Source organism: Passer domesticus, chromosome 5, assembly GCF_036417665.1.
Source record: "Passer domesticus isolate bPasDom1 chromosome 5, bPasDom1.hap1, whole genome shotgun sequence".
NCBI lineage: Eukaryota > Metazoa > Chordata > Aves > Passeriformes > Passeridae > Passer > Passer domesticus.
The window spans coordinates 37,525,465-37,542,587 of record NC_087478.1 but is presented as its reverse complement, the minus strand read 5'-3'; the positions used below and the strand labels follow the sequence as shown (position 1 = coordinate 37,542,587).

The 17,123-nt window shown below is 35.3% G+C and overlaps 1 protein-coding gene across 6 annotated transcripts in view; it reads left to right on the top strand.

Annotated features, from left to right (window-relative positions):
- Positions 1-17,123, top strand: part of PPP1R12A (protein phosphatase 1 regulatory subunit 12A) — a 113,048-nt gene that overhangs the window by 69,507 nt on the left and 26,418 nt on the right. For 5 of the 6 annotated variants that reach the window (XM_064419601.1, XM_064419600.1, XM_064419604.1 and 2 more), the window contains exons 4-14: positions 143-302; positions 2,116-2,260; positions 4,339-4,413; positions 4,842-4,930; positions 5,060-5,217; positions 9,376-9,497; positions 12,087-12,302; positions 13,085-13,179; positions 14,171-14,293; positions 15,644-15,805; positions 16,246-16,422. In XM_064419601.1, the coding sequence (XP_064275671.1) occupies positions 143-302; positions 2,116-2,260; positions 4,339-4,413; positions 4,842-4,930; positions 5,060-5,217; positions 9,376-9,497; positions 12,087-12,302; positions 13,085-13,179; positions 14,171-14,293; positions 15,644-15,805; positions 16,246-16,422 (1,522 nt within the window). The remainder of the gene's footprint in view (positions 1-142; positions 303-2,115; positions 2,261-4,338; positions 4,414-4,841; positions 4,931-5,059; positions 5,218-9,375; positions 9,498-12,086; positions 12,303-13,084; positions 13,180-14,170; positions 14,294-15,643; positions 15,806-16,245; positions 16,423-17,123) is intronic. The other variant, XM_064419603.1, reaches the window with a different exon arrangement.

Here is a 17,123-nt window from a genome sequence, read left to right as displayed (position 1 = left end):
CTCTGAACATTTTTCAGGTTTAGGGCTTTTTTACTGTATCATATAAATGCGGCATAAAGTTTGTTATATAATTGAATTGAAATATTTGAACTAAAACATTTTGTGTCTTCTTTTCCCCTCTCCCCCTCCCTGTCTGAATTAGGGGTTGATATAGAATCAGCTCGAAAAGAAGAAGAACGAATAATGCTAAGAGATGCAAGACAGTGGCTCAACAGTGGCCATATAAATGATGTCAGGCATGCAAAATCCGGTGGTACAGCACTTCATGTAGCTGCTGCTAAGGGCTATACAGAAGTCTTAAAGTAAGTGTCGGTTAACTTTTTCTTATTTTATTGTCTTGATGTAATGCTGCTTGGAATTGGGCACTTATAACATTTACAGAGTGTATCTTGAAAATCCCAGTCTCTAGAACAATCTGTGCTCAAAGCTTGATTTTATGTTTTCAAGCACTCATAAATCATGATGGGGTTAGCTTTCTATCCTAAGCCATTCAAAATATGAATACAGTATACATGTTAAACCTAAATACTTACTTGTAAGAGAAGAAAGTTGATTGAAACTTGCCCTGTTTCTTAAGGAATCTTATGTAAACAAGCTTAAGACCTTTTTATAATGCATATAAACTTTATAACTGCATATGCAGTTGGCATCCTGGTTGGTGCATATTTTCATATTTTATTTCCATACATAAAGCAGAGTTTGTAATTCAGGCTAAAAGTTTTTACACTTAAAAACCAGATAATTTAACTTTGTGTTTTGATAATGTTTTTAAAATTCAATTCAATTCAATGACTCTTGAAGTCTTCTTCCCTGGAGAGCTTTAGACTTCAGGTGTCCCCTAGTTCACAGCTTTTCATTAATGTAATATCAATACATATCATAACATATTTAATTTCTTTTTCATCAAAGCTCTGCTTTTATTGTAGTAAATCATAATTAGTAATACATTGCTTTAATGTATTATAAATTTATTTGACTGCTTTAGCAGTGCTAGGAGTTCTTACAGACTGTAACATAAGTGAAAATGAGCACACATCCTGACTGTGAGTATTGGTGCCTTTAAGGTCTGCAGAGCAATTTGTTGAATGGGAGTTCTGTTTCATAAAACCCTGATGATGAAGACAAATTATTCTGTTGAAAAAGAGTAATTTTTGTTTTAGAGTAGCAGGGAAGTTGTAAGGGAGTTGTATCTGTAACTGTTTGGGTGGTTTTTAGCTCCCTCAGTTCCTGTATTTTTTTTGTAGTCCAGTCTGTATATTTCTGCTAGGAGAGGCAAAACATATGTGCCAGCAATTTTTGTGATTGCTTCAAATTATCAAAAAATGTGCTCTGTATTGGATGCAAGACTGCAAGATTTTCAGCTCAGCGTGTGAAAGTTGACTCACTGGAGGATATTACTATAAATATATAGGCTCTTGAGAAGCTGAGAATTTTTTGAAAACAATATTTTGTTCTTATGTGATTTGTAAGTGGTTCAGACAGCTCTTTACATAAAACTACTTGTTAGGTTAAGTGTCCTTTGTCACTTTGATGCTCACCTGAGAACCATGATGAACGTGAGTGCTGAATACAGGCAGAACAGCAGGTCCCCTCTTAGAGGAACTCTGCTCCCTCTCAGAGAACAGTTGAAGCATGTAGTGAACACTAGATTTTTGCAAAAAGTTAATGACAGGAAGTGAAAGTTTCAAACAGCTAATTTTAGAATGTAAGGAGGTTTTAATAGTTTACTGATAAGAACACTCTATCTAACAATTTTTTTACATTTTATACCTATTTTCCTTAAAAAGCCTTTTGCCTATTACTGCATGTACAGAGAAGAATATCTAACTGTAGAAACAATGGTCTTTGGAGACGAAGTGAATAGACAAGAAAATTGCAAAGGCTGTTTTTCTTGAATTTTCCTTAAAATATGTATACACACCTGCTAAACAATGAAAAGGCAGATGTTTCTGTGAGAAGTAAAATAAAGTAAAAAATTAAATTTTCAGTAGCCCAATTAAAATATCTGTGAGAAAAAAGGAGAAAGATATTACCATAGAGAAGTTTTACAATTTTTACGAAAATTTATTTATCCCTGTCAGCAGTGTCAAGGTCTATTTCTTTTAATTTCTTCAGGCTTTTAATACAGGCTCACTACGATGTAAATATTAAAGATTATGATGGCTGGACACCACTTCATGCTGCTGCTCACTGGGGTAAAGAAGAAGCATGTCGCATTTTAGTGGAAAACCTATGTGATATGGAGGCTGTCAACAAAGTGGTAGGATTTTTATGTAATCCTTGTCAAGATACAAAGTTCTGGTCTCTAAAGTGACTTTAGAAGCCAGGGTAAGAAAAGTGATGATAAACTGCTGTTTACTGTACGTGGAGCTTTATATAATGCATGTGTTGTCAAAAGAGCATGGTTGTGTTCAGAACTAAATTCTCTGATTGTCTAAATTAATTTCCAGGCCAACTTTATGTTTAGTTCTGTATTAAATGATCCATTCACATGGAAATTAATAATTGAAAGAGTTTATTGGCATTTCAGAGGTACAAAATTAGTGACTTGATGGACTGCATTCAGGCTTTTTTTTATCTCTGAAGATGATGATGATGATGCCTTTGGGTAGTGTTTCAACTCTGAAAATCAGTTCGTGTTGGTATATTGAAGAGTCATCATTAAATTATGCTGATTTGGGTGTGGTGGAAGAAACTTGTAGGCCACCCTGGACCCCCTGGAGATACCTGAAAGCTTCCTCTTTCTTTGACTTTTATGCAATGGCCTGTGTAGCTTGCTGATCTTGCTCCCAATAGACACAAATATCTTCATGAGTTCACATAGCCATCAAAAGAATGGCTCATTTGGCCATTCAGACAGTTCATTCAGCCATGTAAGTGCTCAGCTCTCATTCTTCTCTTTGTAGTGTGTTTTACAGATGGATTCTGTTCTTCTTCCAGTGTATGTGTTAGATATGTTACTGGGGTTGTGAAAATGTGGATGTTATACACTAGAGAGCACTCTCATAAAAGTGTGTTCAAATCCATTGGACAAGAATAAGAAAAAAGGAGGCATAGAGACATATCAGCTATTTTTTTGTATATGGACTTGCTTCTGCAGCCTAGGAAAGATTTGCCTGTTCTTTAGTAAGCTAGTAAGCGTTTTGCTTTTGGAGATACGAGGATTGAAAGCTCTGGATTTGGTTTCAGTTGTATGTGCTTAGCATCTCAGAGGACTCAGCCATTATTGTTTAGGCACATGACTTCAGCTATCAGCTGTTGCAGATTTGGATTTAAGATGTAACCTTGCAACTGCAACAGTTTTCTGCAAAGTGACTTTTTCTGGTAGTAGTAGATCTAACTACACCCAATAGCTACCTGAAAGTAGAAGGTCACTTTAAAAACTGTAGTTATAATGCAAATATAAACTTGTGATAATAGCTCACATGGCAGAAAACCTCAGGCTGCTTTGGCTAATGTTTGTTGAAAGGTTGCCTTTAGTTAACATTTTGAGAAACTGAAATAAGCACAAACAGGAACACCTTTCATTATTTTTATAAGCTGCTGTGGCCACTTTTAAATGACAGCTCTGTTTTTATTACTGGTTATTGTACAGAAGTACTTCCTAGTTTAATCTTGTCATGATCCCCCCAACATCTCAGTAAGCCCACCTAGCATGTTGATGCAGCTGCATTTATGCCAGAGAATATAGGACTTTGCCTAGATTCCAGCCTTCAAGTATATGTCCCATGGAAATCATACCCTAAGGAGAAATAACAAGCAGATCTTTTACAAAATAGAATGTAAATAGTAAAATACACTTTTGCTGTAAAATGTGAATGCATGACTGCTTAAATTTAGTGCAACTCCCTTAAATCATGAAAGCTTAAAAAATCAAGCTATATGTGATAGTCTTAAGATGGGCAGGATACTGAACTGCTCAGGATCCATCCATTCAGCTGCCATTGTGAACAGTTGTTTGGCACTAATACTGGGAGATTATATTCATCAATCTACTTTTCATTCATGGTGTTGTTTTTTTCCTTCAAACAACAAGAAAATTTTATTGTCATGTCTTTATCACATAAAAATGTGTTTGCTCATCAGGTGTAAATGGTTTTTTTTGAATTCCTCCCCCCCGCCCCCCCCCGCCCTGCCCCAAAACAAAGGAATATTGCAAAATTGTTTTCAAGTACTGACAGACTAACAGTTTGCAGTAGAGCTTGATTCGTATTTTCCAATTTCTCTCTCTAAACGTTCTCCTTAACCTGCATCATCATGTGATGAGACGACATAGTGGTCTGATACATTTAAAGTCTGTTGTACAATTATGGTGTTTTACTTCTTCCCCTTCTCCAGGGCCAGACAGCGTTTGATGTGGCAGATGAAGATATTCTAGGATATTTAGAAGAGTTACAAAAGAAGCAGAATCTGGTAGGCCTTGTATATATATATATATGTATGGTGCATTTTAATATACATGTGATATCCAACTCAGGGGAGGACATAAATTAAAACCAAAGTTTGAAATTCAGGGCTTCAATTCAGGTGATGCCACAGTCATCTCAAAAGGTCTTTTATGCCCTTACTCGGTCACCTATGGTGAGCAAAAAAGCTTTGGAAGAAAAAAGGCAGCCTACAACGTGCCTTGTCCAGTGGGCATTTTATGATCTGAAGTATCAAGAATGAGTATCTTACTTGGAATAACAATTTCTAAGATTTTTAGAGCTTTGAACATTCATACTGTTTGAAATTTTTTAAACACTCTAGTGTTTGTAGTATTTAGAATCTCCCCTCCATTTGTTATGTTGTCACACTGATATCATTCTAACAATAAAACTGCATCATTCTCTGTTTTGAAGCTTCATAGTGAAAAACGTGAAAAGAAATCTCCCCTAATTGAATCCACAGCCAACTTGGATAATAATCAGACACAGAAAACATTTAAAAAGTAAGTAAAAATAAGAAAAAATATGAAATCTTTAAAAATATGAATTTACAAGCTGTCACAAGGTCCTACTCTTAACAGGCTTTAGTAAATTTTTCAGTACTTAGTAAATATTTCTCTTTACAAACTCAGTAAGGAGACGCTGATTATGGAGCAAGAAAAGAATGCATCTAGTATAGAGTCTCTGGAGCAAGAGAAAGCAGACGAAGAAGAAGAAGGAAAGAAGGATGAATCCAGTTGTTCTAGTGAAGAGGAAGAGGATGATGACTCAGAATCTGAAGCAGAGACAGGTATGTTATTTGGAGCATTGCATTTCATTAAATATATAAAGTTTCTAGTTTAATATCACATGATACAGAGTTAAGTATATTATTCTTCTGTATTTCACTAAGATTCTGGTTAATTTAAAATAACTTTATGTGTCTAGAGTCATAACAGCTTTATCAAATGGATGTCTTTACTGGTAGCTACTTTGGTTAAAGCTGTAAGCCATCTTACTTGATTGGCAGCTTAACAAATAGATGCAGTTAATTAGATAGATAGAACAATATCAGCCTGAAGTAGCATCTCAGAAACATTGAAAAAGTTAGAAGATCAAATTAGAGAGGAAGACTTCTTAGCAGTATTTGCTTGTGGAACTGGTACAGAGATTGGATCAGCAGAAGTGCAAACATTCTCATTTGTTCTTACCATCATGAAGTAATTACCACTTAATCTGGCTCAGGTATTCATAAAGTAGTAGTGCATATATTTTCAGTGTGTACTGAGATAAACTTTTAAAGGTGTTATTTTATTGTTGACTGTTACTTCATATATAACTTCAAGAGGAATGTTCTTTGAAAAGCTTTGCATTGTATGCACATTACTATATTTCTCTCTTGAGAAATGGAATTTCTGTGTTGTTGTTGTTTTCTTGAACAATTATCAGAGTAAGTAGTGATAAAAGAGCAACATATATATTTTTCTTTCATACCAGAAAAGAAGTGTCTGGCAATTAGTGTTTAAAGATATGTGTTTAATCCTAATAAAGAATATTAGAATTGTAGTGCAGCAGTACAATACATAGACATAGCTGTCATTAGAAACAGCTTGTTAATATTTTATACATAAACTTTTAAAAATAACTGGTTTTGGTGAGCTGTCAGTTTTTATTTTAATACATTCTAATTTATTCACCTGTAAAGATAAGACTAAGAATGTATTTTAGAGCTAGCCAATCTATCATAAGCATTTACTGTAGATAGAAGTAAAAATAACTTGCAAACCCAAACTTTCTATTATGGTTTCGTTTTGGTTTTTTTTTTTTTGTTTGTTTTGGTTTGGTTTTTTTGTGTGTGTGGTTTTTGTTTGGTTGGTTGGTTGGTTGGTTGGCTTTTTGTGGTGGTTTTTTTGTTTGTTTTTGGTTTTTTGGGGTTTTTTTTTGTAGTTTGAAATAATCCAGCATTTCAGTATTAAGCTGAAAAAAAGTGTCTGGCAGGCTTTGTAATTACTTTTTTACCTTAATGCACTTGCATCCATTATTTACTGAGCTTTGCTAAACTTAAACTACTTATAATATATAACATGTAGTAATTTCTCTGTCACTGAGCTGACTGTAATGTCTGCTGAACTTTATGACTCTGGTAACTGTGTTCTCTTCATTGCCAGTAGTTCATGCCAGGAAAATTTGACTGTGACACAAGAATTAATTTATGTAAACTTTGGGGGTTTTAATATCAACAAGGCTTTATCATACTTTATTTGGCAAGATACATTTGAAGCTTTTCCCTGTAGAGCTACATCTCTTTGTTCCAAGATTTTACTTTCCCTTTTTTTTTACCATTATTCAGCTTAAGGTAGTTAAAGATTTTTCTAGTGAAAAATGTTGTTATTATTATTATTATAAGGAGCATTCTGGTTGTGAAATATTTTAACAGTGTTCAGTATTCTGAAGTAGTGGAAATGGTGATGGTGATTACAAATCTTTTGGGATAATTAAAATGTTTTCCTATGTTTTTGTTTCATTGGTTACTTGAGAATATAATTTAAATATAAATTCTTCTGTCTGTAAGACCAAGAAGGGAAAAATGAATGTGAAAGTAGCTTATTGCAAATGACAGGGAAACAAGATAAAAAACAAGATTTTCATCAATTCAGGTTTTGTAACTTACTTTTTTTGACATACTGTAATTTTTTTTTAATTCGTCCATATCAGCTCAGTCATGCATAAAACTGTTCTTGCTGCTCTAGAAATAATTTCAGAATACAGTTGTGAAAAATCCATTTTTATCCTTCCATGCTTTCACTCCTGATAACTTTTTCTGATGTTCTGATCTAGAACAGAGGCTAGATAGTGTTAAAGGAATAAAGTAGACATTTATGAAAGGCCTTCAGAGGATGAACCTTGTGCAGTAGAAGAGCCTGGCCGAGGCTACACCCAAGATGGACAACGGGTCACGAGTTTTCAGACTTCTGTAACTTTTGGTCCATTAGCATATTGGGGTTAAATGTCCAATTACAACTTCAGGTTATGAAGTCCCATCCTCCCAGATTGCTCTTCTCAGTTTACTATTGTTTGTAACTTTAGGGCCTGAAGCTGCAACGGTGTTGTTGGTTCTCGGGCTGGAAAAGGATTGTTTTGTCTAAACTGTGAGGAGAACTTGCTAACACTTCATGTGAAGTTCAGAGTTCTATACTAATGTAGTACAGAACCTGGAGAAATGAAAGCTAAAACTTAAGGGATCATTTCTGTGTATTTTAAAGATGTATTACTTACAAATTTCTATCAGATCTGCCTGTGCATCATCTCAAATCATACTGTCATGCCACATTGCCTTGTTCAGCTCTTTATAACCTAGAATTTTGCCATTTTTTTCACTTGTGTTTAAAAAGAACTTTCCATATAGGGCTGTTGGTCATGTAAGATGTAAACTTTGTATTTGTTTACTGCATAACTAACATTCAAAACATCTGTTCAACTATGTCCATAACTAAAACAAGTGTGTAAGACCAATACTGTGGATTACACAATTTCTAATTGTATATCAGTACTTTATTGAATTTAAATGTTAGTTGTGAGAACACTGCGTTGTGTACTTTCTAAATTAATTGCTGCTAGGCTGTATGGGTCACATAGATGGAAAGATGTGTCTGTAGTAGGGCCAAAACCAGTGGGGATTGAACCCCATGTTGCTTCATACTGCACTAATAAATAGGAGGCAACAGCCAAGCCTGAAGAATGTGCAGTTTGAATACATGAAACAGAAGTGAGGTGTAACATTATGAAGCTCAAGCAAAAGCAGTGGCAGCAGTTGTTGTATCTCAATCATGATATTTTCTGTGAGTTTATGTAAGAAGGGTTAAGGTTCATGAACCATGGACAGAGGGAGGAATTTAGACAAAGCAGAAGAGACTAGGTAGGTAGGCAGTGAAATGTAGGTAAGAAAAACAAGGGACAAAGAAGGAATGAAGCAAATGGAAAATTGGTGCTGTAGAAGGCAAGTCTCTGCCTCAGCTCATTCTGGTGACAGAATTCCTGATGGGCTTCTCTGTACAGTTAATTATTTCTTTGAACTCAGACATGCGTAGTTATTGGGGAATAGAGGTTTCACTTTAAATTGGCACCTGCATTCTGTAGTTTGAATTAGCTATTAAAGAATCAAAGGATAGTCGGGATAGGAATGGAGCTCTGGAAATCATCAAGTCCAACTTTCCCTGCCAAGGCAGGGTGACCTAGAGCAGGGTACACACAAAAGCATCCAGGTGGGTTTTGAATGTCTCCAGAGAGGGAGATTCCACAACCTCCCGGGGGAGCCTCTTCCAGTGCTCTGCCACCCTCAGTGTTCTTCCTCATGTTGAGATGGAACTTCTTGTATTTTACTTTGTGGCTATTGCTCCTTGTCCTGTCACTGGACAGCACCAAGAAGAGTCTGGTACTATCCTCAGCACCTGCCTTTGAGATACTCATATGCATTAATGAGATCAGATGAGATGTTAACATATCTCCTACTGTTACAGTTTTTATAGTCATTAGCCAGCTGATAAAATACAGGCTGTGCGGGAGACTGAAATCTCTGTCTCCAGAGGTTTCCAAGATGTGACTCATCAAAGCCTTGAGCAACCTGATTCATGGGCAATATTGACCCTCCTTTGGGCAGAACGGTGAATTAGGTGATCTCCTGAGTCACTTTGAACCTGAATGGTTCCATAGCTCTGTCTCTGCACCTCTGAGTGGTAACACCTTATGAATACAAAAGAATTCTTACATGCACAACCTCTTAGGAAAACAAGGTGGACCTAGCAAAGATGTAAATTGGGAGTGAGAGAGAAAACACTGAGGAATAAATAATAAAATGCTAGTGATAAAGTTAACTGTCAGATTTCTTGGATAGAAATTCATTTCGGTGTTGTAAAGGTATTGAAATTGTGAATTTTCAGAATGAAGATTAAATCTTGTAAATATTTTGCAGATAAGACCAAAACCTTGGCAGCTAATAATGCAAATACCACAAGTACACAATCAGCATCAGTAGCTGTGATGGCACCCTCAGTAGCTGGTGGCCAAGGGGCACCTACATCACCTGTAAAGAAGGTAAAAGAAAGTACCTTTTTATTTTCTATTATATCGTAACTTATGATTTTCTCTTTCTTTTTTCTGTGTAAGTGTATCTTATCTTTTTTGATTCTAGTGTAAGTAGTAGATTTGGTTAACCGGTGAATTGATAAAAATATGCACAGATTCTTAAAATGCTTTCTGTTCCAGAAACTGCTATTTACTTATTTTTTTTTAATTTTGAATGGCTTTAATTCTGCACAGGGGCATAAAATACAGAACTATGAAATAGCTGAATGTAAAATCCTTCTGAAAAAGAAAAATTCTTTTGCATAGTGAGTGGAGTCCTTGTTTGTATTTTCTGAAACTAAACTTGGTCTTTTGAAAGTCTTTTCTGTGAGGAGAACTTGCTCCTCACAGAAATGTGAGGAGCAAATGTGTCAAATGTGCCAAACTCCTCCAGAATTTCTAGAAGCTACAGTTCTCGTGTCTCTCTGTGCCTGTATTTCTCATGCACTTAATTCAAGGGAAGCAGGCATGACCATGTGACTTTTTGGAATCCCTTGAAGTATTCAGCTAGTGCTTTGGCACAGAAGTTGAAAATTATACCTAAAATAAGAAGTAAAAAATTGTGTGGGTCTCATCCCTGTTTTAATATGGTTAGGACCTCATGGAAGAGCTAAATAATAGGGACACGTGATTTCTTCAATGCATAGCTCAAAGCCTCACCTAGCAAAGCCTTATTGCTTGCTGGAAGCTTTTACAGCTTATAACTTTAAAGGAAAAGTTAATTTTTATGAACTTAAGTTTTACTTGGTAAGGGGAAGATAGGTATGCCTTGGGGAAAAAAAAATTGCAGTAGATAAGAATGCATAGTCAGAAGTCAAACTTTAAGAATGTTGGTGCAAACTGGATAGTAAGCCAATAAATCTTCATTTGTCATTCATTACAACTTTTCTGTACACATCATCAAAGTGTAGCCCTGTACTGATGCATCTGAAAAGCATGTTCAGGAGAAGTGGTAACCATGATATACTGCAGCCACAGTAGAGAGAAAAGACATACTACTAGGAGAATACTACAAAGTGTATTTTGCTCGTGGGAGCTTACTGGGGTTATACTTCCATATTCACAATAGAATCTAATAGTGAATCATGGTACAAAGTATACTTTAATATAACAGGTGCAGGTATGTGATTTAATGATATGGGGGAGTATTTTCACAAGAGAGGAAATAAGCTTGATTTTAAGCTAAATTATAATCTTCTATAAATCATCAATACACTTCTGATTCTGTTATGCAGAAATGAATGATTTATATTTTGGTCTTCTAGGTAAAAGGTGGTGGCTAAAAATAAACTGTAGTTATCTTCCCATTACTATGTGAAAAGCTCAGGGCCTTCTGTAGCTACAAAATAAATGCATTTTATGTAAAAATTATTGTCTTGTAACATAGCAGGTACATGTGATCTAAAGGAGCAATTACAGCTCCTGTCAGTAAATCAAAATGCTTTTAACGGCTTTTTCCAGTGAAGGTAAAGCAGCATTCTGTGTGTGATCTTGCACCTACATTTGCACCTGCCTTTTTGGGTCTGTGCCATCTGATCTGCTGTAGCTGCACTTCTGCTTTTACAGCATAGATGGCCAAACCAAGGGGTACAGTATAGTAAGGTAAAGTCAGGTTTCCTTCAGTCTGCATTGCTTTCAGTAATGCTGCTCTGTGGCTGCAGGTGCTGAAGGTAAGGCAGGTCTAGCAGGATAGCCACGCTAGCGTGGGATGTGATTCAGGGATATGAGTGATACATGGTAAGAAGAGGGGTATGTTAGTATGAATCTTCCAGTATTCTCAACAGTGTGAAGATTTAGGCCACAGATCTTGTAAGGTTACGGACTTTGTTGTTCTTTTCTATGCAAGCTGTAATTCTGTCTCTGAATGAGCTAAACGTGCTGTGTTACATTTAGTTGTAATCTGTTACTATGGTTTTAAGTGTCTTACTGCTTTTTTGGTATTTTTGTGTTGTTGAAGAGTTACTTAATATAAAGCTTAATATAAACACTCCATATAAACCTAGGAACAAACGATATGGTGTTAAAACAACCTTTGGTTTCTCTTCTCCTATCTTTCAATCTTTATCTTTGTCTTGTCTTAATTGGCTTTAGTATGATTTCATTCCTCCTGTCATGCCTGTCGTGGAGTCAGTAGATCCTGCATCATGGAGGCAGGGCTTGCGCAAAACTGGCATTGTTCTTGTGCCCAATAAGGGTGAAAAATCTATGGTGAGGTTCTTGTGTGCACAGGTTTATGTACAAGTTGCAAAATAACATGTTTAATCAAAATGTTTTGCATGTGTCTAAGTTTTTATCTTAAGTTCACAGCGTGTATTACGAAGTGTGGGTTTTTGTAAGCTAACTTTTATGAGAGTGATATTCCTTGACCGGTCTTATGTTTCTGATCTCATTGACTAATTCAAGTGAAAAGTGCATAGGTTGCCTCTCACTACAACTTCCCTACAGATTCAGCACTTACAATTATTAAAAACAGTTGTGTTCTCGAATCTTTGCAAGGAGCATAAATTACAACGGATAACGTAAATTAATAATGTAAATTCATTTTCATGTGTTTTATAGTTTCCGACATCTACAACCAAGGTTTCTCCCAAAGATGAAGAGAGGAAAGATGAATCTCCTGCTTCATGGAGGTTGGGTCTTAGAAAAACTGGTAGTTATGGTGCACTTGCAGAGATTACTGCTTCCAAGGAAGCTCAGAAAGAAAAGGACTCTGCAGGTGTTATGCGTTCTGCATCAAGTCCTAGACTTTCCTCTTCGCTGGACAACAAAGAAAAGGTAATAATTTTCAAGATAAAAGAACATTTTGAGGAATTCATACACCTTTCTTAATATAGATGTTAATGATGTATTACAGAAGTAAGATTGTAGTACACATCTGTTCTTTACTAAAATTCCAAAAAGTTGAATTACAGAGCTTCTTTATAGTATCCCTCAAAATGTAATATGCTCCTCCAGTGTCTGGTGACCTGGTACATAGGTCGGGCATTTCATTCCTTTGTAGGACTTGCAAAGCTAATAGTCATTTTTACAATTTGGGGACATGAGAGACTTGATAGCATTTGCATCACTTGGACAATTATGCTAAAAGAATCTTATAATTTAAAGAAGTCTTTTTTGTATTAATTTTCATTTTGTAGTGATTTTTTATTTTCAAAAATTGGTTCTGTAACTATACATGGATACACTAAACTAAGTGTTGTTCAGGTAGCTGAAGAAAATAAAACTTGTGCTTCTATTAGAAATACAAATGTTTATATGATTTTAAGATTAAGAACAATAATGTACTGTGCTATATAAAAATATTGAATCAGTTTCTTTCAGGAATCACTGTTGGAAGTGTACTGCAGCAAAGCAGAAATAAGTCATTAGCATCGCTAGAATGGAAACATTAGCAGTTTCCTTTTCCTGTTCTAGTCTTTTATGATATTTAACTAAAGCTTAAAACTCATTGGTATAATTGGGTCATAATAAACATGGCCGGAGTTGGCATAATGATGGTTTTCCAGAGAAGATAATCAATAATAGTAACAATTAACAAAAAAACTATTGTCTTTCAGGAGAAAGATGGAAAAGGAACTCGACTTGCATATGTTGCACCTACAATACCAAGACGGCTGGCCAGTACCTCCGACATTGATGAAAAAGAAAACAGGTGACTATGAAGTTATATATATCTATTTTAATATGAAATTTAAATAAGATTTTAGAGTGACTGACAAACTTTCATGTTTTAAGGCATTGCTAATTTATAGCAGTGTCTGGGTGTATAGGTCATGCAGAAAACCAACAGTTTCCAACTGCAGGAGTGCTAACATACATTTTCATGCAGAAAGAGGCACATTATGATGGCCAAAGGTATCTGAACATAGAATACATCTTTTCAAAGTTTTGTTTTATTTTGCCTTGTACACCTGATTGCCTTATATATAATTTTGTGAAAGACATGTTTTATTCTTCCTATTGTCTGAACTTCAAATCTTGAGCTGATATTTTTATTAGAAATTCAGTTTTTGTAGGTCAGGTTTTGGGATAGTTTTTCTAAGTAGATTTTTGCACGGTCATTCCTTGCTGCTATAAACTACAACAACAGCCTGGAAATTCCTTATAATTGAAGTCATGTCAGCTAGTGATGCATGTCAGACCCCTCAGGAATGGCTACTGCAAGCCTAGTTACGCTGGTCTTAGAGTATCATGAGTTCTAAAGGCTTGCCAGCTTTTAAACTTCTTATAACATCAAAGAATGAAAAATGCCATCAAATCAGCTATTAAAAAAGCCAAGGAGATTTCCCTTATTGCATGGATAATCTCAGGAGCAAACAGAAATATGTCTTGTTCCTTTTTTGAGAAAAACAAAGCTAGCAATAACCACAGATAAAAAGCAACAATTGATTTAATGTTGATTAAATCCTCTTTAGCAGTTTTGTTTTGATGCTGCTTTATTATGTTTCTAATTGTGTTACTATGAATGTAGTATCTTTTCACAGAGGTTGAAAATGATTGTCCATAAAAGCAATTTTTTTCCTTATTCAGTTATGTTTATTTTAAGTATGTTATCCAGGATTTTAATTCTAAACTCCTGTTCAACTCACATCAAGAACAGCCTTCTTTAATGTGAGTTTGCTAAACTCAAATCTCTTTTACAGGGATTCGTCTGCTAGTTCAATACGTGGTGGCAGTTCCTACACCAGGAGAAAATGGGAGGAAGATGTCAAGAAAAACAATGTGAATGAAGGTCCTACATCATTAAACACAAGTTATCAAAGAAGGTATGGGATTTCCTGTTAGAAGTTAGCAAGTACTAAATAATTTTCTAAGGACAGTTTAAAACTGAATGGTAACATATTGCCATGTTCATAATAATTGCAAAGTGTGTATTGAAATGGTTGTGCTGGTTTTAAACATGCACTTGTATGCTGATGCAGTGGTTGTGCTGATTTTAAACTATGCGATTAAAGTTAGATGCTTTCTTTTTCCTATGGTTTAGTTCAGTTTGGGGTTCATTTGATGGTTTCCAGATTAGGTCAGTAGTCAAAGATAATTATTTTAAATGTTGAAATGGATATAATTCTGCTTGGTATATGAAAAACGGGAAAACACTGTCTCTGTTGAATTCTGGTTATTGCATGACAGTCTTAGAGGTATTGGACTGCTATCCTTAATTGTAAATTATAGCCATACCTATGTTGAGTATCAGTATCACAGAATGCATAAAATTCATTTGAATGCAAAGTAAATTATGAAAATGCAAGAACAGTTCTCAGGTGTGCTGGTTCCTAACTTGCAGAATTTTCTCAGGAGGAATCATATGCTGCACATATAATACATGATTAACTTTGCTGCATTGTGTAGTATGTAGCTATTTGAGTGAAATTCTTCATTGTAAGAATTTCTTCTTAGTGGGGCAATAAATAACTAAAATGAATAGATCAAGGAAAAGAGTCATATAACTAAACTGCATATTGGTACGTGCTGCTGATGTACATGATACATACCTAGCATTTTTTTGAGTCTTGACATTGATGTTATCAGTAACCAGGCTGTCTCATACAGCATAATGCATATTTATTTCTTGTAAACCACTGGGTCTGCTTTATAGCTTGAAGAGCAAGGGAAAAACCTGAGTGGGAGGTTATTCTTCCTGGGAATGATTAAAGATTTTTTTAAAATGGGGCCATATATTTAATTGCTTTCAAATTATAAGAGGAGTGATATTGATGACATTTTATTTCCTGACAAGCTGTGCAGTAAGGTTCTGCATTTTCTGAGGTATTCAGTGTGGGTGAAACAGCAGTTTAAAAATGGGACATTGGGGGCCCTATGTGAATGCTTTAGTAGATGTGATCAAGACATTCTTACATAAACAAGTGTGATTCCATTCTTTATCCTCTTTGGTAAAGAAATGGTTGGGACTAAGGGACACTCCTGCTGCCCTCCAAAATCATAGATTAAAAGTCCTAGCCAAGGAAACAATGGAAAAAATGCTTCCTTTGCACCAGAAGTTTCCAAGACTCAACTGAGGCACAGAATACGTGGGCAGAGATCATTCACAGTTTGGTGATATTTTAATGAGTAAATTTAAGGAATAAATGCAGTCATTGTACATGTCTTTCCTTCAGTGGCTCCTTTGGTAGAAGACAAGATGATTTGATAAGTTCTAATGTTCCAAGTACTGCATCAACAGTTACCTCTTCTGCTGGTCCTCAGAAAACGCTGCCTGCCAGCACAAACACTACTACGAAGAGTACAACAGGTTCTACTTCAGCAGGTGTACAAAGCAGGTAATGGCACCAGGACATTTTGTTCCTTTTTTTGTCAGGTCTACTGTGTGCTTATGTATGTGCATGCGTTCTTGTTTAGTAGATCCTGGGGCTCTGGATTTTTTCACTTCACTGTTAAATTTGTTTTGATTTTATACAATTTGGCTCAAAAATTGTGAATGGCTTTCTACTGTAACATGAAAGCCATGTTGTTATAAAACAATAAATAAAATATTAGAAGGGTCTGAAGAATAAAAGTTCATTTGTTGTGAACTGGTGATTCTTAATTTATTCAATTTAATAGCTCAAGCTGAGCTTTCATAGTAGAGACCTTTCTCAGTTTGCTTCTTAAAAAAAAATCCATCCCTCAATTTACATGTTATTAGTTGTTTAGTAAAGTGCTTTCATTGTTTAGCTGTTTCCTTTTCTCTTTTTTTGTGTTGCTGCTTGTTATGCTGTAGTACCTCAAATCGTTTGTGGGCTGAGGATAGTACTGAGAAAGAAAAGGACAGTGTTCCTACAGCAGTGACCGTTCCTGTTGCACCATCTGTTGTAAATGCTGCAGCCACTACTACAGCCATGACTACAGCTACTTCTGGCACTGTGTCCTCAACATCAGAGGTCAGGGAGAGACGGAGGTGTGTAAAGGTCCTAAGAGTAATGTTGCTCTTACCCAAAAGTTATACTTTTTTTTTATTATTTAAAGGAATGTGTTGGTTACCACAGATTTGAACAGTACTGTGTGTAAAGCAATGTTGCTTTCTTGCTGTGCATTGAAACAACTGGTACCTCAGTTTATCTATGAGTTTAGTACTAATAGAGACCATTAATGAAATTTAAACTTTGATATTTTATGATTTTGACTGGCCTTGGGTTCTTTAACAGATTAAATGAGTCCTCTTAGAAATACCAGCAATTCAACTCTGTAAAACACTGAATTAAAAATAATTAAATGAGCAATTTATTCATTAATTACTACAACTACATTGCTGCAGACTGAGGTAGTGTGCCATTGGCAGTATGCTAATAGTCACAGCATAGCATTTTTTCAATCATTTTGTATGCCTGACATTATTGAGAAGAGAGTATTGAACCCAACACATTCTATTTATTTCATTGCATGATTTAGGGTTTCTTCTACTTGAAACATAGTCATACAATTTTAAATGCAATGCTTTAAGAGATATTCAGTATGAAGAATGAGTAAGAAGCTGATGTAAATCTTATTTTAAGAATATGGTGCTTTTTTCTGTTTACAGTTACATGAAGGATAAGTTAAGATTGGTGCATATTTGTTTCCATAAAGAGTTGTTTTCTTCTATTTATGGAAGCAAAAATT